The sequence below is a fragment of the Oryctolagus cuniculus genome, chromosome 4 (assembly GCF_051225735.1).
Source record: "Oryctolagus cuniculus isolate XC-2025 breed Fujian yellow rabbit chromosome 4, ASM5122573v1, whole genome shotgun sequence".
In the NCBI taxonomy this organism is placed as follows: domain Eukaryota; kingdom Metazoa; phylum Chordata; class Mammalia; order Lagomorpha; family Leporidae; genus Oryctolagus; species Oryctolagus cuniculus.
Window position 1 is genome coordinate 1,994,574 of NC_142870.1, and position 24,690 is coordinate 2,019,263.

Here is a 24,690-nt window from a genome sequence, read left to right on the forward strand (position 1 = left end):
GCGGGACCTGAGAGAGGCGGGCGGGGCCTCGGGGGCGGGGCCGGGGCCGTGGGCGGGGCCGAGCAGGAGCTGGTGGGAAGGGAGGGGCGGGGCGGGGCGGGGCTTTTAAACGGAGCTGGGGACGGGGACGCGAGCGATTCGGACACCCAGCGGGCTGCGGGGACTGAGAGCGGGCGTGTGGGCGGGGCCAATGGCGGGGCGGAGGCATGGGGCGGGGCCTGAGAGCGGTGAGGGGCGGGACTTTGGCACAGTTGAGGACGTGAGCGGGTTCCGATACCCAGCAGGCCGCGGGGACTGTGGGCGAGGCCAAGGGCGGGGCCTGAGAGCGGCGAGGGGCGGAGCTTTGAGACCGCTGAGCACGCGTACTGGTCCTGAGACCCCGGGAGGGAGGGGCGGTGGGCGGGGCTGGCGACGAGGCGGGGCTATGCGGCCGGGGGACCAACCCTGGGTGGGCCAGCCCTGCCCCGCCCCTGTCCCTGCCCTGCCCCTGCCCTGCCCCGAGCTCCGGCTGCGCCCAGCCCTTGCCCCTGCCCCGCCCCTGCCCCTGCCCCGAGCTCCGGCTGCGCCCAGCCCTTGCCCCTGCCCCGCCCCTGCCCCTGCCCTGCCCCGCGCTCCGGCTGCTGGGCGTCCGTCGCGGGCCTGGTGCGGAGCGGGGAGCGGGGAGGAACCCGCGCACCTGGGCCCCTGCCCCACGGCCCCTACTCGGGTGTGGCGCGCGTCTGGCCGCCCGAGGGGTTCTTAAGCCAGCCCGCGCCGTAGTTCGGTGGACGGCGCACACCTCGTGCTCAGACGCGGGGCTCCCGCTCCGGTCCGCAGCTGCGAGGCCGCGCAAGGCTTCCCGTGGCCCGCTGGCCCCGAGGGTGACGTGTTCCTTGGGTCACTCATGCCCCTGCGGCGACGGTTCCCGCCGTGACGGGCGGGCACTCGTGCGGGACGTCTGCGCCCGGCGGTTATTCCGGAATGGGCTCGTGCGGTGGTGCGCGGTGCTGGGCGGCTGTGCGGGCGAACCGGACCGGAAGGCCGCACAGGTCGGTGGACAGACGCCCTTCTTCCTCAGGGGTCAGCGCCAGGGACGCGCCCGACGACGCCGAGGCCACGGAGGACCTGCGTTCCCGCCTTGCCCGGCTCCTGGTGCGCTCTGACCTGCTGACGTCACGTGCTCCTCGGGTCCCTGCCCTCTGCCCGTCTGACGTCACGTGTTCCCCATGCCCTCGGCCCGTCTGACGTCACGTGGTCCTCAGATGCGCGGCCGTGGTTCTGCTCTGTGTCCGCATCCTGCCCGGCTCTGGGAGCCGTCTCCTTTCCACCTGGTCTCCGTGCGCACCGCCCCGGTGGCTGGGGTCCCAGCAGCTTGGGACTTGTGCTGTCCGCCTGCCCTCCGGAAGCTGTGGTCAGGTCTGGGGCGCCCTGCAGGTGTGGGGCTCCCGAATACGTTGTGTCACTCGGGATTTTCTCTTTATCTTCACGGTTTTCAATCAGCAGAATTTTTAACGTCCGGTTACTGGTGTTTTCTGGGTGGTGCCTGGGCTGACGGTGTGAGAGATATTGGCCCAGCCCCCAGCCCCGGGGCTTCATGGTTGGGGCGCCCCGTTCTGAGTGACCATGGCCCGAGGCAGGGCCGCAAGCTTCCTTTTCGCGTGGATCGTCCAGCGTCCAGGACTTTGTTAATTATGGAAACGTCGTCCCTCCTCTCGCGTGCCGAGAGGCGTGCCAGAGGGGCCGGCTGGGTTTTACCTTGTCTGCATCTGCCGAGAAGGCTGATAGATCCTGCGGTGGGTTGTCCTGGTTGATTTCAGACAGTGAGTCAGCCTCGAGCTCTAGGTCTGAGCGCGGTTGCTCGTGGCGTATCATCATCTAACACACGGTTGAGTTATTTAACAAATAGTCAACCACTGAGGGTCTTTCTTCCTGGGAGGCAGAGCTCCGATCTGCTGGCTCACTCCCCCAGATGCCCGCTCCAGCCCCGGGGCGCTGAAGCCAGGAACTGAGTGCGGGTCCCCCTCACTGCTACCCCTGGCCCGGGGTCCGCACGGGCAGCAAGCTGGAGTTGGAGCCGGAGCTGGTACTGGAACTCAGATACAGGGCGCAGCGGTCCTAACAGCCAGGCCCAGCCCTTCCTGCCCCCGCGAGGTCTTTTACTTCTCCCCGGGATGCTGACGGTGTGCGCCACCCGGGGCGTCGTCTGTTCACTGCCCCCGCCCCCGCGGTATCTAGCATGACGTTGGCTCTGCAGATCTATAGGGCAGGAAACCATGTGGCCTCCATCATTTCCCGCCCTTGTATCAGCGGTTGCTTCGTCGAGGGATCTGAGAAGCCACGCAGCGGGAGGAGCTTTCAGTGGCTCCTGGTCCAGGAGGTCCCAGCCTAGGACCAGGCAGCCGCCAGTTGGGCGACAGGCGGCAGGACGGCTGCAGAGGGAGGGCCAGCGAGGCAGCAGGCTTGCAAAGCCAGCCCTCTCTCCAGAGCTGCCTTCCCGGGGCGCCCCCAGTGCCTAGAGACCTCCCATTCCACCACCTCCAGACATCACAGCTGGAGCGAGCCTCCCGCCTCGCCCGTCAGCCACCAACAGGGCCGTAGTGAGCACGGGGGCTGGACGGCCACGCAGGCTGGGGGCAAAAGGACTCAGACTGTAGCCTCTTGCTTTTTGTCACTGACCAGCCAAATAGAAGTTCACAAATGTCACTGATCTCAAAGAACTGGTTTTGGTTTCATTGATTTCTCTGTTATTTCACTAAGTGTTTTACATTGACTTCCACTCTGAATTTTTAGTCTTTTCGTTTATTTACATTGGTCTTTTTCTTTTTTTTTTTTTTTTGGTTGGTTTTCTGTCTTGTTTCTCAACGTGAGAGCCCAGCTCTGTGGCCTTTTCCTTTTCCGTGTGGGCATCTTAGTGCTATTAACCCCCTCTAGGTCCTGCTTTAACCGCATCCCAGGAAGGTCCATGCATTGCATTTTTGTTGCCATCAAGTTTCAAATCCTTTCTAACTTCCCTGTTAATTTCTTTCTTGGCCCTTGGATGTAGATGTGTGAAGTTTCATTTCAGGTATTTGGGGACAGCCCAGAGGTTGCTTGGAGTCGATGGCTAATTTGAAGTCCGTCGTCCTCAGGGATGTGGTCTGCACATCTGGATGCTTTTCTACCTGACTCGCGTCATGGCGCAGTCAGTGTCCTGCAGCCATCACTGTGAGGCTGCCGCGACGGACGCACGGGTGTCTGCTTCCTCTGACTGCTGGGACGGGGTGCTGACCTGGGCTGTAATCCTGGGGAGTCTTCTTCTCACGGTTCTGTCCTCATCTGGTGCCCTGCGGCCCCTGCGTTCGGATTGTCACGTGCCCTTGGTGAGTGGACCCCTGTGCTGCGATGTGCCCGTGGAGTCCCTGGCGTCGTTAGCACAGCCCCTCCAGCTGTCCTCAGATGACGCTGGGATCTCTCCTTCCCTTCTCTGGCTTTCAACCCCGCGGGTCCTGACCACTGAAGTGGTTTGCATCAGGATGCCCGTGGCACCAAAGCCCTCCTGCCACACATGTGTGCACCCTGTGAGACAGAGAGCCTGAGGGTGGAGGGACCCCCTTCTCTGCGTGGCAGGGTTGGTGTGACGCTGCTGCCCGCAGGCACCGCCTCGCTCGCCGGGCACACCCCAGGATCCAGGATCAGGCAGCCCGGTCGGTCTGGTGTCTGACGAGGGCGATGGGTGGCTGGATGGCTGCAGAGGGAGGGGCAGAGACGCACCCCCAGGGTGACACGTCTGACAGAGGGAAGGACCGGGTGACTGCCACCAACGGGAGGCACTAACAGGAGGGATCCTGGCATCTGAACTGCTGGGCCACCCTCCCCCGCTCCTGCTGTGCCCCTCCCCCAGCATGAAGCCCCTCACAGCTGCCCCCCACACCTCCACCCAACACCTGCCCCCAACACCTGTGCCCCCCAACACCTGCTCCAACACCTGCTCCAACACCTGCCCCCCATATCTGTGCCCCCCACACCTACCCCTACATCTGCCCCCCACCCCTGCCCCCAACCTGAGGAGCCCCGAGACTGAGCTTTGCCGGCCCTGGTGCCTTTCTTCCTGCAGAACTTGGTCTGTTAGGGCCTGAATATTCTGAATATTCGCTGCATGGGGCCTCAAGAAGTCGCAGAGGTAGGGGGAGGGGTGCCTGTGCTCTCTCCCACCCTGCCCACTGGGCCCAAGGGCAGCCAGCAGGAGGCCCTCACCAGAACCCGACTCTGCAGGCCCCTGGCCTCGGAGCCTGAGGAAGTCCGTCTCGGCCGTGGGCCCGGACACTTTGTCATTCTTCCGCCGGGGCCACCTGGGCGGCACAGCATCCGGGTCCTCAGGCTGCGCCAGGTGGGCTGGCAGGGTGCGGCTCCCACGGGGCGGCCAGGTGGGCTGGCGGGGGTGGCGTTCAAGGCTTCGTTTCCCAGTTGTGCTGCACTCATGGAGAGGGGCCCGGCGTGTGTCCCTGATGCCTCTCAGATCTGCAGCCCTCTGCGAGCCCCCCACCCCGCCAGCCAGGACATCCACGGGGAGAGCCGTGGGAGCAGGTGATGCTGCCGTCCCCCCTCCCCCGCACAGGGCGCCGCTGCCTGGCCTGGGGGTTGCCCTCTGTCCCCCGATTCTTTCCTCCTGCTGTGTGCAGATGTCACGGACGGACGACACCCGGAGAAGTCACAGCAGCGCCAGGCTCTGAGGAGGCCGCGTCCTGGGGACGGCCCCGCGCCGGGCCTGGGGCTCCTCTACCTGGTTCGCCCGCCGCCCCTGAGCTCGCCCACGTTCAGAGTCCTGGTGTTCCTGCCTCCATTTTCCTTCTAACAGCTTCTGCGTCTCGGACGCCGGTGACAGCTTGCCCTCTTCCGGAATGTTCCGTGCGCCGGCTCTGAGCCCAGTGTCTCTGCTGGTGGTGCTTACTGCTTTTCCTCGCTTTGGAGGGTTTTTTTTTTTCTTACATTCTGGTGGGCTTTTCCTGCAGGGCGGGCTCCTCCCTCACCACTCCCCGTCACACGTGTCCGCGGCGCTCGCTCCTGTGTGTGGAGTCGTGCACCATGGCCGACGCTGTGGACGCATCTCGGTCGCCATGGTGACACATGGGACAGTCCTTGCTGCACAGTGCCCGAGCCTGCTTTCTGGCCACGGTATACACACACATGTGTGTGTGGCGTGGCCACGGGGACGCCCGGCAGGTCGGGGACATGCCTGGGCACCCGTGTCCCCTGGGTCAGGGGCGTGGCCGGGCGCTGGGCACAGAAAGGCTCCCTCGGAGCTCTGAGGGTCCAGGCCGCCCTGTGATTCAGTGAAAACTGCTGGCTGCCTGCCCACCAGTTTCAAATCCGTCGGCGGAAGCTGCACAACCGTGAGATCACTTCTCATGAGCAGCCCAGAGGCGCTGGCCAGGAGGGCGTCAGTGGCAGTCCCAGGAGGGGCCATCAGCCTTCCAGCTCCGCACAAGCTGCAGGTGCCTGGGCTCAGCGCCCTGTGCCCGCCTCCCTCGGGACAGCCACAGCCTGGCGGGTGGCTCCTGTGGGACCTGAGCGCGTGGTCGCCCTTGGCACTCCTGACCTGCCTCTCAGGGGCGCTGCCAGCCCACACCCCGGCCAGGCTGAGGCTTGGCCCCGGGAGTTAGGACACAGAGGCATGGGACCCGTGTGGCCATGGCTGGCGTGGCTGCCACCTCAGAGCCGCCAGGCAGGTGGGCGCCATCGGCCAGTGCCTCCCAGACCTGCCACCGCCCAGGGTCAGGATTTGTGCCGGGCTCCCAGAGTGGCCTTCTGCCAAGAGCTGGAGGAGGGGTCTGGGCTGGGAATGAGTCAGTGGGTCTCTGCCAGGGAGGGGGCATCACCTGCGGGTGGCGCTCAGCTGCCAAGGATGGAGCAAGTGGCACCCACGGCCCTGCCATCAGCAGCCACGGGGGCGTCGGCTCGCACGGAGGGTGGGTGTCCAGCATGAGGGGACTCGGGGCTGACGCCGTGGTGTGGGTCTAAGCAGTGAAGCAGGGGGCACAGGAGAGAGTCTGGGCTCAGAGGCACTCGGGGCATCCACGGAGAGGTCGCGGGAGGCCCCCGCAGGGCAGCAGAGACCACACAGACACGGCCCCTGATAGCAGGTGCATCCAAGACTTTATTTGTAGACAACAAAGGGGTCTGGCCAAGCTGGCCAGAGACTCCTGTCTCGGCCTCTGTCATGCCCGGTCCTGAAGGCCCCCACAGCTCCTGCCACTGTGAGTTGTGGCAGCACCCACACCTGCGGCAGAGTCCGGTCCCTAGAGGGTGGACATCTCCCAGGGAAGCCTGGGCTCGCACAGTCACCTCCCTGAACCAGGGGCTTGCATGGCGCCCCCAGGCCAGCGCGAGGCCCTGTCGGGCATGGCAGGCTGCCCCGGCCGTGGGGGCCCACGGTGGATGTGCTGTTCATGACGAGCTCACGCGTCAGGACAGGAAGTGAGGCTGCCGGTCCCAGTGGCCCCTCGACTCCGAACTGTCCCTGTCCCGAGGTCTCTCGGCCACCTGAGATGAGTCCATGTGGCCAGCTGAAGCAGGGTCCACCTAGACTGACCTTGCTCAGCAGTCCAGGCCCGCGTGGGCCTCGGGGTCAGCCGAGTCATGTGCAGGCCACTGGAGAGCACAGCCCAGGCGCCATGGGGCCCCCAGGGACAGCCCAGCCCTGAGCGTGGAGCCACAGGCCGGGTCTGGGGTCAGTAGTGAGCCCCGAACAGGGTGGCCGCCCTCTGAAGGATGGGCTTCTGGTTCCCATACAGCGGGATGCGCCTGTCCACCACCTGCCACTGGATGGACATCCCTGGGTCGCCGACCTGCAGGTCCTGGGAGACAAAGGCAGAGCTCACTGCCCGCCTGCGCTGAGCCCACGGCCCCGCCTGTGGCTGCTCATCCGCTCTCCCTCCCATCCCGCAACCCTCCCCCCAGTCCCTCGTGGCCACTGTCCCACCCCCCGACCCACTGTCTGCTGTCTATCTCCCCTGGGGCTGCGGTGCTTCCGAGGCAAGACTCTGACCCCCCAGTGCCACCATCTTCTGGTCCTGGGCTCTGGCCCCAGCACCCCCTGGGAGGCCCCTCCCCCACCTTGCCCCGCCCTCCTGGAGCCAGCCCCCTACCGAGTTCAGCCTAGTCAGCTCCACATCCTGCTGGTCCTGGAAGTGGACGCTCACGGCCACCGTCTCGATCCAGGCGTTGTCCGTGTTCCTGGGGTCGTCCACGTACCCTTTGTACACCTGCAGGGGCACAGCGGCAGTGAGCAGGTGCCCCCGCCCCGTCCCGCCCGGGGCCCTCGCTTCCTCTTCCCCTGAGCCTCGGGGACCCCACCCGCCCGGCCTTGGCCTCTGGAGCCAGCGGAAGGGCTCGGTGGAACACTGTAAACACCGCTCGGTGAGACAAGCCAGACGCCAGCGCCGCGGGTGCCAGGAGTCCTCTGCACCCACTGTGCACAACAGGCCGTCCGTGGGCCGGGGTTGGGAAGGCTGCGGCCCCCCCCCCCGATGCAGGAGTGGAGGGAGCCCCTGCGGAGGGTCCCCACGGGGCAGAGGGGCGCTGCTGACCCCGCGCCACCTGTGCCCCTCCCATGGCCCTCCCAGCCACAGGGCCCAGGCCGCCCCTACCTCGGTGCCCTGCCGCAGCAGGTTCTCAAAGGGCAGCCAGCACGCCTGCCCCAGCACCTGCTTCAGCTTCCGGGGCAGCGTTTCCCCTGGCTCCCGGGAGCCCTGGGCAGAGCGGGGAGAAGGCAGGTCAGCAAGGCGCCCGAGCCGGATCCCAGGCCGCCCGGGGGCCCAGCAGCACTGGCCACCTGCCCGGTCAGGGCAGCCGGCCAGCCCCGGGGAGCTGAAGGCAGACGGGGCTCTGGCAGCCCGGCGTCGGCTGTCTCCAGGCTGCAGTGACACTGCCCAGAACCCACCGTCCACGTCAGCTTCCGAGCGCCGGTGCAGCCCGAGCAGGGCCACCACTTTGCAGGGCAGGGGCAGCGCCCACGATCCCAGGCCTGGGTCACACGCTCGGGCCCCCGAGGCCACCCTGGCACAGCCTGGCTGCCTCCTCAGTCCGCAGTCCCAGGCCCAGCTCTGGCTCCCCCCAGGCTGCCGCGTGGCCCTGCCACACCCACCCCGGACTCGGCTGTCACTCAGCTGCCCGCTGAAGCACACAGGGGTCGCTGGCGACTGTCACGCCCGGCCCACCTCAGCCCGCTGGGGCACTCCCGGCACTGGGGAGCACAGGCAGTCCCCTGCAGAGGCAGGACGCTGGGAGACTCATCAGAACACCCCGCAGTGTCCAGCTGGAGTAGACGGGGCTGCTGGGCAGCAGGGCCCCGACGGAAGTGCCTGAGAGCGTAGGGTGTGTAGGGGCAGGAACCCCAGGACGAGGGGACCCCAAAGCTAAGAGCTCCTCCAGCCAGTGGCAGGGTCCTGGCCCCACTGCACGGCTGCCCCTGCACACCCAGACCCCCGCGCCTCGCCTGGGGCTGGTCCTCCTGGCAGGACGAGCGCCTCGGGCCCTCTGGACAGGGCAACCCGGGAGAGGACAGGAGTGGCCGGAGCCACTGGACAGGAAAGACCTGGCCTGCCGCTGGGTTCTGTCTGCTGCCCCCAGGAGCCTCCCATGCGGTCGGCCCTCAGCCTCACGGCCAGCGCTGGCCCTGGGCAAGGCAGCCAGTCGCAAACCCCAGGCAGCGGGAGGGCGGTGGCCAGCTGAGGTGCCTGTGAGGGGCCCTCCCGACCCGCCCAGTCCCTGCACGTGCTCCGAGGAGGGGTTCCGGCCAGCAGACAGCCTGCACCCACTGTCCTTCAACCCCAGGCGAGGGCCTGGGAGACAGACGAACGGCGCCGGCGCGGCGCGGTGCGGCCAGGCTCACCCCCGGCAGGGCCCAGTGCTCCCAGCGCGGGCGCTTCAGCACCAGCACCTCCAACATCTTCCTGCCACTCTGCCTGCAGATGGCGCCATCCTGGTTGCGCCGCCACCTGCCAGAGGGAGCATGATGGGGGGGGTCAGCTTCCCCAAGCCCTGACCCCGCCTGAGGGCCCCGGACCCTCTACCCAGCACAGGTCCGGACCCTGTGGAGAACAGGTCCCGGACTGTGGAGACGCGGCCTGAGTCTGCCTGGGCGGGAAGGACCCCAGGCGCCTCCCTCAAGCCCGGGGCTGGGGTCTGCCTGGGACCCAGCGGGGCACGGTGCTCACTGCGTGATCACAGGGTGCAGCTGGTGGTTGGGCCCAAAGTAGCGGAGGCTCCCGCGTCCACGCAGCCCCGTGCGGCCCATGGGGTTCCTGGGGGGGACAGGGCTGGGCTCAGGAGGGTGACGGAGTCGGGGAGAGGGGCGCAGAAGGGGGTCCTGGCTGGGCTGTGCCAGAACAACGCCTGCTTTGCCAAGAGGCAAGCCCGGGGGAGTCGGGCAGGGGCCACACTCACAGGGGCAGCCCCTCCTGCACGGCGTAGGCCCCGTGGAAGCTCTGGCGGTCAGTCAGGCCGTCCACCGCATTGTAGCTGATCTTGGACCGAGGCTCCAGGGCACTGGGTGCAGGAGGAGAGGATGGGTGCTGGTGAGAGGGGAGTGGAGAGGGCGTAGGCTGCCCCCTCCCCCACAGCCTGGCCCACCCCACAGGCCATCTGCAGCCCCCTGGCCTCCCCAAGCCAGGAACGAAGCAGACGCTGGCCGGGTCTGTCCCTCAGAGGCGCCCCGGGCCCCCCGGAGACTCGCACTCACTCTCCCGTGGGGTCCGTGGCGGCCGTGTAGCAGGGGGGGTCGTAGATGGGGAACTCCGTCTGCAGGGAAGCGTGGCCCCCTCAGGTGTGTACCCAGGGGTGGAGCACCCAGCTGCGAGCTGGGGTGACTGAGGAAGGGGCTCAGCAAGGACCCCCATGCCCGGGGAAGCCGGGAGGGGGCAGGGGTGGGACTCAGCAGGAGGCAAGGAGTCCACGTGGGGAGAAGGCACCGGGAGCAACAGCCCAGAATGTTCCAGAAGGGCCAGCAGGCAGGGGCACCCCTCAGTGCCAGCACCCCCTTCCCTGTCCCTGGGGGGCTCCCCCTCTTCCACACCTGGAGCCCAGCGTGGAGGTGGAAGGGGTTGGGGATTCGGGGGAGGGGGTCAGGGATGGGGGTAGGGAGTACCAGGCCGGGGGGCGGAGCCAGGGTCGGAGGGGGTCAGGGATGGGGGCGGAGGGGGTCAAGGGTGGAGGCAGGGGGTCAGGGGCAGGGGGTCAGGGCCAGGGGCGGGGGCGTGCCAGGGTCCAGGGCGGGGGCGTGCCAGGGTCCAGGGCGGGGGCGTGCCGGGGTCAGGGCGGGGGCGTGCCAGGGCCAGCGTGGCTGTGCAGAGCCCAGGCCACAGCTCCCTGTGTGCCCTCTGTGCCTCAGCTGTGGGGCTGCAGCGACCCCTCCTGGCCCGGGCCGGGTTCTCACCTCCCAAGGCACCTTCTCGTTGGGCACGGGGAAGCGGGAGACGGGGCTGTCGGGGTAGGGCAGGTGCCGGGCGTTGATGTGGTAGCCGTCACCCAGTTCCTCCGCCTTCCTCCGGCTGCCAGCCTCTTCATCCGGCTCCTCCGCGGCCTTCTGGGGTGCTGGGAACAGCCACACGGACGTGAGGCACAGCCGAGCCCGGGGCCAGCGGGACGGGGGCTCCCTCTGCTGCCCTTGGCCCAAAGCTCCTGGGCCACCTCACCTCCCCAGAGCCAGACAGCCAAGCCGGCCACAAGTGGGCACCCCTGCCCGGGGCCTTGCACCGGGATGGTGTCCCCGGCCGGCCCCTGCCTCTGTGCCCGGCAAGGAGCAGAGCCCACAGGCTGCTGGCCACAGAGGCCCCCCAGTGAGCGTGGGCGGACGCGCCCTGGGGCCGCTCAGGTTTCTCTGCCAGCTGCAAGTTGAGGAGGACAGACAGCTGTCACTCAGCCCACCCAGGGACCAGGCCTGGGGTGACTGCAGGAGCTGCCCAGCCCCCGCCCATTGCAGGAGCCCAGCAACCTGGCCAGGTCGGGGGCAGGCTGCACCTGCATGCCCACAGCGGTGGAACAGGCCTGTGGGGCTCAGGCGCAGGTGCCCCCAAAGCCTCCCCCAGCCCAAGCAAGAGCCCCGCCAGCTGCCCCCAGACTCCACAGCTCACAGGCTGGCCCAAACCATCCACAGCACGGCCACGCTCACCCAGGGTGGGGACATCAGCCTCCGAGCCAAAGCCACTATCCCGCAGGGCCCTCACGATCCAGTGCAAGGCTCTGGCCGTCTGGGCCACCTGGAAGGCAAAGCCCAGGGCAGGTGGGTCAGCACCTGCTGCCCGCGCCCGGCCAGCAAGGCCAGGGCATTGCGTACACCCGGACGGAAAGAACAAGCCGCCGCCCCGCAGCCTGCACACTGACAGGATGTGAAGGAAGGGTGCTGTCCACACCCCTGCGGCTGGCAGGCAGCCACAGCCAGGGCAGACACGGAGCCAGGAACCAGCCTGAGGCCCACAAGGGACGCATCTGAACCTGGGGTCGGGGGGGAGCCTCCTCGGGGGTGGAGTCCTCTGCGCCCCCTCCCCAGGAAATAGCGACAAAGGCCGAGTGTGCAGCCACAGGAGCCACCATGATGCACCCAGAGACGCAGCTCGGTGGCCCCTCGGCCTACATGAGGTGTCGGTGAGGCGAGGACCCCAGGGAGCTCGCCGGGGCTCAGGGGGCAGGGCCGGGCAGGCAGACCCCATCACACAAGGGCTGGAGGCAGCAGCACCGGTGACACTGTGCGGACGGCACCCGGAAACCCAAGCGGGAGCCGGCGCTGGCTGCCTGGGGTGGGCAGGGGCTGAACGATGCTCAGTGTCAAGTGGACCAGTGGTGGTGAGGGGGTGCCTGGGGCTCCGCTGAGGTCTGCCCAGGGCACCCAGCTGCTGTGAGGCCGCAGAGCCGCCCTGCTCCAGCCTCTGGGCGAGGACGAGGGCCCGGCCTCGGCAGGACGGCGCCACCTGGTGGCCTCCTGCCCATGGACACCCTCGGTGCTGCCGCCCAGCCAGCGCACCACCAGCACCCTAAGGAGGCCCGAAGAGGGGAGCAGGGTTCCCGCAACGCGAGGGCAGCAGCGGCCACTGCGGGAGGCTTGGCTGGAGCTCAGGAAGGTCCTCCTCCGGCTGCCCGCGCAGACCTCTCTGCCTGCAACGCCGTCTTCACGCCGCCAGCAGGAAGCACCCGCCCCGCCCCGCCCCACCAGGGCCCGCCCACAACCCACCTGCTCCTCCAGGGAAGCCAGTCTCTGCTCCACCGAGCCCAACTGCTTCAGGGGGTCCACGTCCAGCAGGTCCACCATAGTGTCCACCCTGAAAGAGGGCACAGCTGAGCCGGCCGCAGCCAGGCCACGGCAGAGGCCTGAGGCCGGCTCTGCGGCGGTGGCTCTCACGTCCGTCAGCTTCCTCTTCACATGAAAGCTCCTCTGGCCCGGTGCCCCCTGCCCAGTGCCCGGTGCCCCCTGCCCCCTGCCCGGTGCCCCCTGCCCCCTGCCCAGTGCCCCCTGCCCCACGGGGAGGGGCCTCAGCGCACAGACTACCTGGGCTCCCAGGCCTCGCCTCGGAGGGTCGACAGGGAGAGAAGCGAGGACAGAACTGCACACACCTGAGCCACTCCCCTCGTTTGCCACCAAGTCACAAATGGCTGAGTCCCTGCTGGGCACGGCTGGGTGTGTGGAGGCGGGAGGGGGCGGGGCAAAGCTGTTGTTTGGGGCGTGTTTGCTGTTTGTCTTATTTTGCTACAACATAGGAATTTCACCCAACCCTGGCTCGCTGCGTTCATTTGTTTTCATTGGCACAGGCAGAGAGAGATCTCGCACTTGCTAATCCACTCCGCAAATGCCCGCAACAGCCAGGGCTGGGTCAGGCTGAAGCCAGGAGCCTGGACCTCAAGTCCGGTTCTCCCGCGTGGATGGAAGGGACCCGAGTACTTGAACCATCGCCTGCTGCCCCCGGGGCGTGCGTAGCAGGGAGCTGGGACTGCCAGCACAGGCAGGGCTCAGACCCGGGCCCTCCGAGGGGGCACGAGCACCCGTCCAGAGCTGTGTTTGCGGTGGAGCACCCGTCCCAGGTTCTGTCGGCTCTTCCCGCCCACGCGCGGCCTGAGGCCCCATGTCAGCTCCTGTGATAGCGTCAGAAGCATTTCAGAACCGGCCAGCGTCGCGGAGGAGACCTCTAAACAGTCGAAGAGAGCACCCCACGGAAAGACTGGCCGTTTGTCCGGCTCGCTAACACACGAGAGCGACTTCCCGCCCGCCTCGTCCGCCCAGCGCCCGGATCGTGCCGGGCACTTTCCGTGCTCCCCATGGCACCACTCACTAGGAGATGCGCAGACCCCAGCCGCCGGCCCTGCCGCGTGCTCGGCTCAGCCACGAGGCAGCGAGTCCTGGCACGGCACAGTACAGCAGCCCCGCCCCGGGCCTCACACCTTTCACCAGGCCACAGGGAGCAGGCAGCTCGGCCAGGGGGCCTGCTAAGGGCTGCGGAAACCAGGGCTTCTAACCAGCCCGAGGGACAGCTCAACACCCCAGGCGCCAGGCCAGCTCTGTCGCCATCTGCAGGCCCATCTTGGTGTTCTGAGCTCCTTCCACCCCAGGCCGGGGCTCCGGCATCAGACAGCCCTGAGGCTCCTGCAGCTGCGAGGTCCGGGGCAGGCGGGGCTCGGAGCTGGCGTCCGGCGCCCGTTTCTTCGGGTGCAGCCTCGTTCCTTAAGGCAGGACACTGCAATGTCAGGGGCTCACCCTAAATCCAGGCTGCCTCTGGGGTCTCCACTTACGCCTCAGTAGAGCAAGATGGTCCAGCGGCCGCGCCCAGTCACAGGGCCCTGCCACTCAGTGGTCCTGGCCATCTCGCGCCGACCCTGCTGGTCATCAGCATGGCCAGGGCCTCCCAGCAGCAGGGCTGTGTCATGGACGTTCCCAGAAACACCCCGAGCCCAGCCCCGGCCACAGCCACGGTCCAAAGTCCAATGACACCAGACAAGGCCATCGGTGGAGGTCGCTCTTGGCCAGGGAAGGTCTGAGAAGGTGCTCGGAGGTCACAGGCACCCCAGAAACTGGACATCGAGGCTGAGCCGGCCTGCAAACCAGCCACCCCAGGGCCCTGCGACCCTGCTGCGCCAGGGCTAGCGGCAGCTCCAGGTCACCGGGGAGCGTGTGGGACTCTGTCCCTGCCCTCACGGAGCTCACACCTTCATCCAACCAACCCAGCAACACGCCGGCCCACTCACGCACAACCAGCAGCCCACACTTGGAATTTTAAAAGAGCAAGGTGTGGGGACAGAGGTGAAAGGCACGGAAGTTCTCTGATGAAGTGACACGTGAAAGACAGGTGACAGCAAGTCCCGCCTCCCCGGGGAGAAGCTTCCCAAGCAGAGGGCATGCCAAGGGCTGAACTTACTGTCTGGCGCCCAACTACCGCCAACAGGGCATGTGTGTCTGGCCCACTCAGTGTGGGGCCTGTGAAGGACCTTGGCCATCAGCTTCACTCCGAGGTCCTTACCACGTCAGTAGCAGCAGTAGCACTCTCACCACCATCATCATCAACACCACCATCACCACCCTCACCACCATCATCACCCTCACCACCATCATCACCATCACCACCACCATCACCACCCTCACCATCATCACCACCACCACCACCACCACCACCATCACCACCACCACCACCATCACCATCACCATCATCACCACCACCACCACCACCACCATCACTACCATCACCACCCTCACCACCACCATCACCACCATCATCATCACCACCACCATCACCACCATCATCACCATCATCACCCTCACCACCATCATCATCACCACCATCATCTATCATCATCACCTTCACTACTACCATCACCTTCATCATCATCACCACCATCACCACCCTCACCACCCTCACCACCATCATCACCACCATCATCACCACCACCATCACGATCATCACCACCACCATCACCATCATCACCTTCACTACTACCATCACCTTCATCACCATCACCATCATCATCACCACCACCATCACCACCATCACCACCATCATCACCATCATCACCAGCACCATCACCACCATCACCACCACCATCATCACCATCATCACCATAATATGATCACCACTATCACCATCACCAATGACCTTCATCATCACCATCCTCACCTCCATCATAACCACCATCACTACGTCACCCTCCCCCTCCTCACGACCATCAGCACCCTCCCCATCCTCACCACCACCATCGTCATCTTCACCATCATCTCCATCCTCACATCATCACCCTTGTCACCACCCACAGCACGAGTGAGGACGAGAGCAAAAGCATAACCACCGTGCTGGCCAAGCACTGGCCACGGCTCGAGCATAACCTGTGCCGGCGCTGTACTAGCCCAAGCCCAGCAGCCCGCAACAGCAGCAGCTGACCCATGCCACTGTGGTCGGCAGCCAGAGATCAGGTGAGGCAGGTGAGGGACCACAGAGGCGGGGCGTCCGTCCATGCTCCCCCTGCCCCAGGACCCCCTCTCCATCGCCTGCAGGAGCCCTGCCTCCTCCTCCCTCCCTCACTGAGGGGCTGGCGCCAGGCGGGGGACACACACTGACAGCAAGCCCAGAGGCCAGCTGTCCCTGGGGTGCCTGCCTGGCTGTGGGGTCGGGCGAGGAGAGAGGGGGCACAAAGACCTACCTGGGGAGGGGGCAGTGTGAGAAAACCGAGGGAGGATGGAGAGGGCGGCGCCGAGCTCCGGGGCTGGGCGGGGGCTGGGCAGGCTGTGCACACCCACTTCCCCAGGCGTGTGCCTCCGCCCGGCCCCACTCAGCCCGCCACGGCTCGCCCTCCCGGGCCCCTGCTGGCACCGGCCGGCTCCCGTACCTGCTGCTGATGTCCTGGATCCTGTGCTCCGGGCTCTGCCTGTGCTGCGACTGCTGGCTCTGCAGGTAGTTCTCCTTCAGGTACATCTCCCAGGACAGCAGCTCAGCCTCCTCGGTTTTCTCCAGCGTCTTCTCTGCGGGGGCCGGGCACCGGGCACCACCGGGGTCAGGGTCCGCACACGCACCGGGCAGCCAGGGCCGGGCCGGGGGAGCTGCCGCGCCCACCCCCTGCGCCGGAGTGCCCGGGACTCACTGAGCTTCCTGCGCGGCTTGGCCCGGGCCTTCAGGAAGACCCTCCTGAGCAGGAGCTGCAGGTGGCTGAGCAGGATGAGCGGGGGCGGGGCCGGCGGCCGGCCGTGGTACTCCTCGATCAGGTCGTGGCGCTGGAACTTCCAGATCTGGTCCGTGTGCTCCTGCACCTGCTGGAACGTGTAGCTGCCGGGGCGAGAGGCAGGCAGCACCGTGAGGGGTCTTCTGGAGCCTCGGGGGGCCGTCCCAGGACGGCAGAGCCCAGAGCCCAGCACACCGTGGGGGGCAGCGCAGTACCGGCCAGGACCCAGCAAGCTGCAGAGCTGCCAGTCCCCTGGGAGCTGAGCACACGCAGGGTGAGCGCCTGCAGCTCCCAGGTTGGACAAAGCTCACGGGCACGGAAGACAGTGCGTGTCTGTCGGGGGAGGGGCACTGTGTGCCTTGAGCTCAGAGAGGAAGGGGCTCATCCGGGCTCTACCGAGCACAAGGACGGGTAGGTGGGCATCCTGGGGGTGGGGCTCTCGGCACAGCGGGAGAGGCCAGGGCGCAGAGGCCACAGGCGTGAAACGCACGGGTATGCACACACATACACGCACACACATGCATACACACACGCACACACACAGGAACGCACACACACACATGCGCACACACATGCATACATACACACGCACACACAGGAACGCAGACACACACATGCGCACACACATGCATACATACACACGCACACACACAGGAATGCAGACACACACATGCACACACACATGCATACACACATACATGCACACACAGGAACGCAGACACACACATGCATGCACACACACACACAAACCCTCACTGCCGCGGGGACAGGGCCCTGCCATGCCCAAGCCTCTGCCCCAGGGCTCCGGCCCACGTGGGGGCTCTGTGTCCGGAGATGCTAGGACAGAAAAGGCCACTGAGTGGAGAGGGAGAGAAGCAGGGCCTGACCAAGCCAGGGTGAGGGGTCTGCATGAGGGTCTCCATGCGCTCTGTGGGCCAGGAGGGCTTTCTGGGGGGATACGGGGTGTGGCAGGAGAGGTGGGGACCCCGGGGGCCATCTGTCAGGGCTGCGGCCAGGAGCCAGCCCCTCATTCCCCCCTGCCCCCCACCTCCACCACCAGCAAGCGCTCTCTGCTTCACAAAGACAGCAAATACTCTCGAAGCCCTAGCCAAGACGGGATGCTTCCAGACGCCAAGGATGGGGTCGGCGCCGAGAGACAGCCGGTGAAGCCGCCACCTGCCGCCCGGCGATCCCAGCGACCCCGGCATCCCGCAGGCTCCACCTCCAGCCCCGCTCCCTGCTCATGGCCTGGGAAGGCAGCAGAGGGTGGCCCAGGTGCTTGGGGCCCTGCTCCCGTGCGGGAGACCCGGATGGAGCCCCCGGCCTCAGCCTGGCCCAGCCTGCCACTGTAGCATCTGGGGAGGGCACGGGGATGAAAGACCCTCTGTCTCTTTCTCTCCCTTGCTCTCCTGCCTGCCAACAACAAAAACCAAGGGTTCCCAGAAAACCCTAGAAACGCCCTTCCCCAGGGCCTGGCTCGGGGCTGCCCGGCCTCCTGCCTCCGCTGCCGCTGCCCCGTCCGCCTGCCAACCTCCTGCCTCCCTCACACCACCCTGCGCTGACACTGCAGCACCCCGATAATCCTGGACAGGCCCTTAACTCACCCATCCCCGCGGGCTCAGGGGACCAGGATGTGCACATCCCTGGGGCCCAGCTCCCCACTGGGCACACAGCACAGTGACGCCACAGCACCCCCAGGTGTGCCCACGGGTAGCTGCCCAGCGGCCAGGCGCACAAGGAGCAGCGGGGCTGAGAAAGCCCTCACGGTGCTGGAGAACCAGACCCCAACTCCAGGGAGACGCCCCGAGGAAGCTGCAGGCCGGCGCGGCCAGAGGTGGGCAGCAGGCGCAGCAGGGACACGGCTGTGGGCAGCCAGCAAGTTCTGGGGCGTGCACTGAGTCACACGGCGTCCCCACAGCCGCTCAGCAGGAACGGGGCCCACCGCGGCCTGCAGGGAGCGAGAAGGCGCCGGGCCCCGGGCCCCGCCCACCGGCGCTCACTTGAACATGGCGATGAGCAGGTTGAGCAGCAGGATGTTGGTGAAGAGCAGGTAGAGGCAGAGCAGGGTGACCGTCAGCCACTGCGGGAAGGCGGGCAGCTGCCGCGTCTCATCGCTCTCGGGGCACTTGGGCTTGTAGGGGTCGGTGCCATTGGGGCTGCACTGGTCCAGGTTGAAGTCCACGCCTGGCATTGGCAAAGCCGAGAGAGTGGAGTCACGGGGGTGCCTGGCCACCCGGTCACCACAGAGGGTCCCCAGGACACGGGGCACCTCGGGAGCCCGGGCTCCTGGCAGCTGGCTCCGAGGGATACCCCAAGCCGGAGCTGCCCCAGGCTCTCCCCGGACCCCAGCCAGGGCTCAGCAGAGGACACAGATGCAGCCCCAGGAGCTTAGCTCGGTGGGAAAGGATCGGCAACCATTCACAGCCATCACAAAGAGCAGCGAGAACGGCAGCGGCCGCCGTGGGGAGCGCATCAGAAGTCAGCCAGCTGAGCAATGCGATGCGAACGTGTCCCCAGCTGTGGCGCTGAAACCGCCGAGGAGGGGCCGGCTCTGGTGTAGCCGGTAAAGCTGTGCCTGTGACGCCAGCATCTCACGCCAGCACTGGTCCTAGTCCTGGCCATCCAGGACTTCCCATCCAGCTCCCTGCTAGTGCACCTGGGAAAGCAGTGGAAGATGCTCAAGTGTTTGGGCCCCTGCACCTCTGTAGGGACCTGGAAGACGCTCCTGGCTCCTGGCTTTGAATTGGCGCAGCTCCAGCCATTTGGGGAGTGAGCCAACGGATGGAAGACCTCTCTCTGTGTCTCTATTACTGTGCCTTTCAACGGGAGGGAGTGAGGGAGGGAGGGAAGGAGGGACACAGATGGCTTCCCAGGTGAATCATCCAGGTGTTGAAGGCGGAGCTTAGCCCAGGCCTCCACAAACTCTTCCCAGCCAGTGTGTGGGAGCAGCGGGACCCTGGCACCCAAACCAGACTGGCGCGTTCCAGACAGCACAGACCCACGGCCCATGTGAAGCCAGTGCAAGCAAGTGAACTGAGCAACCTGGAGGAAGTCCCACGACGTGACAAGGGAGCTGCATCAGAGGAACTCAGCCAGCCACATGCCATGTCCACCGGCCACACACCACATCCACCGGCCACACGTCACACCAACTCCAACTGGCCATGTGTCACCGGCCACGTGCCACGGACACGTGCCACATACCATGTCCACAGCACGAAGCACAGAAGCCACAAGGATGCTTCCCCAGGGGCAGACAAGGCAAGCACCCCGGGGGCCAGGGACAGGAGAATTCCTTCTACCCGATAAAGGACACTCGTGAGGCCTTGCCCAGCCTCGCCCTGCCCCGGGGGGCGCCCCCAAGCCAGGAGCCAGGCAGAGACTCGGCTCTGGATCGTTCTACTCCCAGGTTCCAGGCAGGATGACTAGGAAGGGACAGGACAGGCATCCAGCCTGGAACGGAACCCGTGAGGTCCCGTGCGCAGGTGACGTGGTCCTGTGTAGGACACCCCCGCCAAACCCCGACAGAGCACAGAATGCATCACGGTTTCAATGCAAAACACCACGTGCTTCACGGGGGATTCAACATTGAAAATGAAGACGGCCGGCAACTCTATTCAGAATGACGTGGAAAAGCAGGAAATCCTTGGGGATGCGTGACGTGGAAGACGGCAACACGCGGCTCAGAGCAAGGTCTAGGGGCACGGGGACCTGTGCCGTGGTCAGAGTCCCCCACGCCTGAGAGCTGGCGCAAACTCCCTGCGGGTCCAGCGGACTCAGAACAACCTCGAAAGAATGAAGTTGGACGACTCACGCTTCCCAGCACCAACTTACTGCAAAGCTACAGAGCCCCTGCCGACAGGGCCCGACCCCAGGGACGGACACACTGACCCACCAGCACCCAGGGATGGACACATGGACCCACCGGCTCCTAGGGACAGACACACGGACCCACCAGCACCCAGGGACAGACACATGGACCCACCGGCTCCTAGGGACAGACACACGGACCCACCAGCACCCAGGGACAGACACATGGACCCACCGGCTCCTAGGGACAGACACACGGACCCACCAGCACCCAGGGACAGACACATGGACCCACCGGCTCCTAGGGACAGACACACGGACCCACCAGCACTCGGGGATGGACACACGGACCCACCAGCACCCGGGGATGGACACACAGACCCACCAGCACTCGGGGATGGACACATGGACCCACCAGCACCCGGGGATGGACACACAGACCCACCAGCATCTGGGGATGGACACACAGACCCACCAGCACCCGGGGATGGACACACGGACCCACCAGCACCCGGGGATGGACACACAGACCCACCAGCACCCGGGGATGGACACACGGACCCACCAGCACCCGGGGATGGACACAGACCCACCTGCACCTGGGGACGGACATGCAGACCTATAGCACAGCGTCCAGACTCGTCAAGCAAACCCCCAGGCGATGGCCAGCTGTGGTTCCGCAGGGCGGGGACAGGGCAGTGAAGAAAGGCCACCCCCCACGGGCTGAGGAGGGACCCACAGCACACCGCGTGGAAAAATCCGCTTAACTGAATCGAAGGCTGCCACAGAGCCGGGGCCGTAAAACTCTCAGAAGAGGAAAACACAGCGCGAGCCACAACCGGCGCTCAGCCGAACGCTTCTCACCTCCGACGCCCGGGCTCAGGCACGGGGACACCGACGGCCGACGGACTTCGCCACAACACGAGGCGCTGGCTCCTCGGGGAGCCCAGGGAAGCGGGGGCGGGGCACAGGAAAACCGCTTCCCAGCAGCCCCGGCCTCACGTGGGGCCCCCATGCCCGCCAAGCAGCCCTCTCGCCACGGAAGCTCGGCGCCCTGAGCGCTGGAGGCAGAGACCCCACCCCACCGCGTGGGGAGAGCGGGCAGCCACGGGGCCTCACGTGCTGCCACGGACACACAGGGGGCGCAGCGGGGCAGCTGCAGGTGCCCGTGTCCGTCTGAGCACTGGGTTTGATCCCTGACCCTGGCTCCCGGTCCCAGCTCCCTGCCACTCTGCACCCTGGGAGGCAGCAGGTGGGCTTCAAGTAGTTGGGTCCCTGCCACCCACGTGGGAGCCCTGGACCAAGTGCCCAGCTCCCAGCCCCAGCTGATGTGGGCATTTGGAGAGCGAACCAGCAAATGCTCACGGCCCACTGGTGCTGCCCCAGAGCGGCGGGGAGGGGAGGAGAGGACCAGGCAGTACTGAGTGTTGGGGCCGCTGGCGGCTGACACCCAGTGCCCAGGCCACACCGCGCCCACCTCTGATCTCAGCTCGGTGCATTCCGGGCCCCCCGGCAGGCACCCCCTCCCCAAAGGAACCACACAGGTCCCCTCGCTCTCCTCCATGCAGGCGTCACAACCCCGGGTCGACGCTGACCACCCCATAGGCCACAGGGGCAGCAGCTGGGCCCAGCCCTACCGTCGATGTAGGCGGGGATCTGGCCAAAGATGGTGAGGTAGGAGTGGTAGACGGCGCCCCGGAAGATCCAGTCCACACGCCTCTCATTGTGGATGAGGATGGCCTGCTTCGCCACCCCGAAGGACACTACCCACACGGCCAGCAGGAAGAGGAAGAAGAAGACGTCCTTCATCTGCCAAGACAGCGGCCGCCGCTGCAGCTCCCGCCACAGTGTGCACGGGGAGCAGCCCTGAGCGCTGGGTGCCCCCAAGGCGATGAGGGGCCCCGGGGGCGCCTGCAGCCGGATCAGGGGTCAGCCAAGAACCAGGAGCTGTGAGATCAGGAGGAGGTGGCATGCGGGCTGCGCAGGGCACCGGAGGGGCGGGCTGGGGGACTCGGGGCCCTGGGCGGTGTCCCCCGGGGACGCGTCCCCTCACCATGCGCCTCAAAATGATGATCTTGGGCCCCAACGTCTTGCTGACGGTGAAGATGTGCATGAGCCGCAGGCAGAACATGATAAAGGCCAGCGAGAGGACCACGCGCCCGGGGTACAGCGTGGCTGGGATGAGCCTGGGGGCGGGGGGCGCAGTGAGCCGTCTCAGCTCCCTCGCCAGCCATGGCCCCAGGACCTCGCTGTGTCCAGTCTGGGTGGGAGGTTGAGGGCAGAGCCCTGGGGACACGATGGGAACACGGCAGGCGAGGAGGTGTGGCCAGGCCCTCTGCTGGTTGGGAGCGGCCACAGCCTCACAGGGACATGAGGCCTCAATGACACCAAGTGACACCCATGGGGGTGACCTGGGGGCCCCAGTAGCACGCGCACCTCCCCCCCATGAACAGCCCACGGCTGCACACCTGCAGGTCAGCCCTGGATGGACCCCAGCCCGCCCACGGCCGTGCACTTTCAGGTCAGCCCTGCCACGAACAGCCCACGGCCACGTACCTGCAGGTCAGCCCCGCCACGAACAGCAGGATGGCAGCAACGTCCAGCTTGTTCCAGAAGCTGCTGAAGTACGAGGCCGCCATCTTCATCAGCCCGTACTCGTCAGGGCCACAGAGGAGCTGCAGAGAGCATGCCATTACCAGAAACCCTGCCCTCGGGGCAAGGGAGCCCAGGGAGTGCCCGCCCCCTGCGCCCCATGCTCCCGGGGGGGGGCCCGAGAGGGGAGGGGCAGCCGGGACAGTGGGGGAGCCCAGCTGCGGGCAGGTGGGCCAGCGGGAGACACAGGCTCAAGCACAGGACAAGTCGGTCTCCTCGGGGTCTCGGGGGCGTGGGGGACGCTGGACCCCATGGCAGGGGCGTGGCCACAGCGGGAGGCTGTGTAGGGCCAGGGCTGAGCTGCATTCGCCAGCCCCTCGGTCAGAGCGCTCATCCCAGCCCCGGCTGCTGCACTCCACATCCGGCTCCCCTCTCCTGGCCTGGGGAGGCGCTGGACGACGGCCCCGTGACGGAGTCCTTGCCACCCCCCGGGGGCCTGGCTGCAGCTCCCGGCTCCTGGCTTCAGCCTGGCCCAGCTCTGGCTGTTGCAGTCACTGGGGGGTGAACCAGTGGACAGATCTCACCCCTCCCTCTCTCTCCCTCTCTCTCTGTTCTCTACCTTTCAAATAAATAAGAATAATCTTTTTAAAAATACACGAAAGCAAGAGGAGAGTGTGGCAGGGCCAGGGCCACGGCCCACCTGAGCCCACAGGCCTCCCAGGGCCGACAGGCAGGTGCACACCCCACCCCACCTGCTTCGTGGCAGAGGGAGGCTGAGCGGGGCCTCATCCCAGCCCGAGGACATCCCAGCCGGGAGACAGCCAGGTGACCCAGCGAGACCCCCTGCGTTGGCCCTCGCCTCAGCCCCTGGGGTCCCCCCCGAGGCCTGGCAGCGTCCCGCCTGACAGTTTTTGTGTGCCAGGGGTCTGGGGGCCTGCAGTGTGCCCTGGGGTGGGGCCCACACCACATGGAACCAGCTTGGCCTCTGGAGGGGCTGAGAGCAGGGTGGCCACACAGGCTGTGGTCCCATCCACAGGACACCAAAGCCAGCCCACGGGGCCGTGTCACTCTCCCGCTCGGAGGACTGAGCAGTGCCCACACCCAGGATCCAGAGCTCTCCCGGGCCCAGCCTGAGCTGGACCCTGAGTGCCACAGCTCTCAACAGGCCTGAGCCCACTGGGCGAATTCTCAAGCCCGAAGGTGGCCATGGGGACCCCAATGCATGGCAACGCCCCTCGCCAGGTGGGGGACACACAAGTGAGGGCTTCCTGTGGTCGGATGAGGCTTCAGGCATCAGAGCTGAGTGGGGAGGGAGTGGGGGGACGGAACCGAGGGGCCCCCGGGGGAGAGGCCTCGGTCCCACTCCAGGACCTGGGTGAGGCTCAGTGGGGACGGGCACTCGGCCAGGCCCCCCCCAAAGCGCTGTGGCACCCGGCCGGCCCGCACCTGCCGCATCTCCTCACACACGAGCGAGAGGAGCCAGAGGTAGACGAGGTACTCCCAGTAGGAGGGCGTGGGCTGGAAGTCCACCATGAGCACGTAGGCGAAGAGGCAGAGGAAGGCGAAGTAGGACAGAGTGTTCAGGTGGAAGACGACCACGGGCGCGGTGAAGAAAGCGTGGGCGCGGGCCAGGCTGCTTGGGGCCTGCAGGCTCTTCTCCCTGCCGGTGGCACACGGGGCGCCGTGGGGCTGGGGCCCCAACACCGCCCACGGGGAGCTGTGCTGGGGCGTCCCGCCTTGGCTCCTGTACACTCCCGTGTCCTGCCACAGCCACTCGCTCTCAGGGGCTGCAGGCAAGGGAGAAGCTTCTGGATCCCGGCCCCCAGCCCTCAGCCCCCGCGCACCTGAAAGACACCAGCCCCGTGAAGACCAGCGGGAAGGCCACCATGCACAGGGCCAGCCGCCACAGCCCGTTGTCCACGCACAGCTGGCCCCACCACACCTTGGTCAGGAAGGCCTGCGGGGGCAGGCGGGGCCTCAGGACAGTGGCCGCTGACCCCAGCCCGCACACCCTGCCCCCACGGGAAATCCCACTCCCATCCGGGCCCTGTCCTCCACGGCCGCAGGTCCTGGCCCCTCTGTGCTCTGTAGGCTCGGCAGGGGGCTCTGGCCCAGGCCCGGCCCTGGATGTGATAGAGCCTGGGG

The 24,690-nt window shown here is 66.7% G+C and overlaps 1 protein-coding gene and 1 non-coding gene across 2 annotated transcripts in view; both read right to left on the minus strand.

Moving 5' to 3' along the window:
• Positions 1-6,092: 6,092 nt before the first annotated feature.
• The window catches only part of TRPM2 (transient receptor potential cation channel subfamily M member 2), a 44,361-nt gene continuing 25,763 nt past the window's right edge, over positions 6,093-24,690 (minus strand). The window contains exons 17-34 of the mRNA XM_051839924.3: positions 24,390-24,502; positions 23,992-24,205; positions 22,510-22,628; positions 22,007-22,139; positions 21,591-21,762; positions 18,144-18,327; positions 16,066-16,247; positions 15,814-15,946; positions 12,182-12,269; positions 11,126-11,213; positions 10,391-10,548; positions 9,698-9,756; positions 9,403-9,504; positions 9,174-9,260; positions 8,849-8,954; positions 7,605-7,706; positions 7,104-7,220; positions 6,093-6,812 (exon numbers count right to left, since the gene is read on the minus strand). Coding sequence (XP_051695884.2) covers positions 6,687-6,812; positions 7,104-7,220; positions 7,605-7,706; positions 8,849-8,954; positions 9,174-9,260; positions 9,403-9,504; positions 9,698-9,756; positions 10,391-10,548; positions 11,126-11,213; positions 12,182-12,269; positions 15,814-15,946; positions 16,066-16,247; positions 18,144-18,327; positions 21,591-21,762; positions 22,007-22,139; positions 22,510-22,628; positions 23,992-24,205; positions 24,390-24,502 — 2,283 coding nt within the window. The 3' untranslated portion in view covers positions 6,093-6,686. The remainder of the gene's footprint in view (positions 6,813-7,103; positions 7,221-7,604; positions 7,707-8,848; positions 8,955-9,173; positions 9,261-9,402; positions 9,505-9,697; positions 9,757-10,390; positions 10,549-11,125; positions 11,214-12,181; positions 12,270-15,813; positions 15,947-16,065; positions 16,248-18,143; positions 18,328-21,590; positions 21,763-22,006; positions 22,140-22,509; positions 22,629-23,991; positions 24,206-24,389; positions 24,503-24,690) is intronic.
• On the minus strand, positions 7,663-7,737 carry LOC127489038 (Z6 small nucleolar RNA). The gene has a single exon (XR_007916962.1). It is a non-coding gene; the product is annotated as a Z6 small nucleolar RNA (small nucleolar RNA).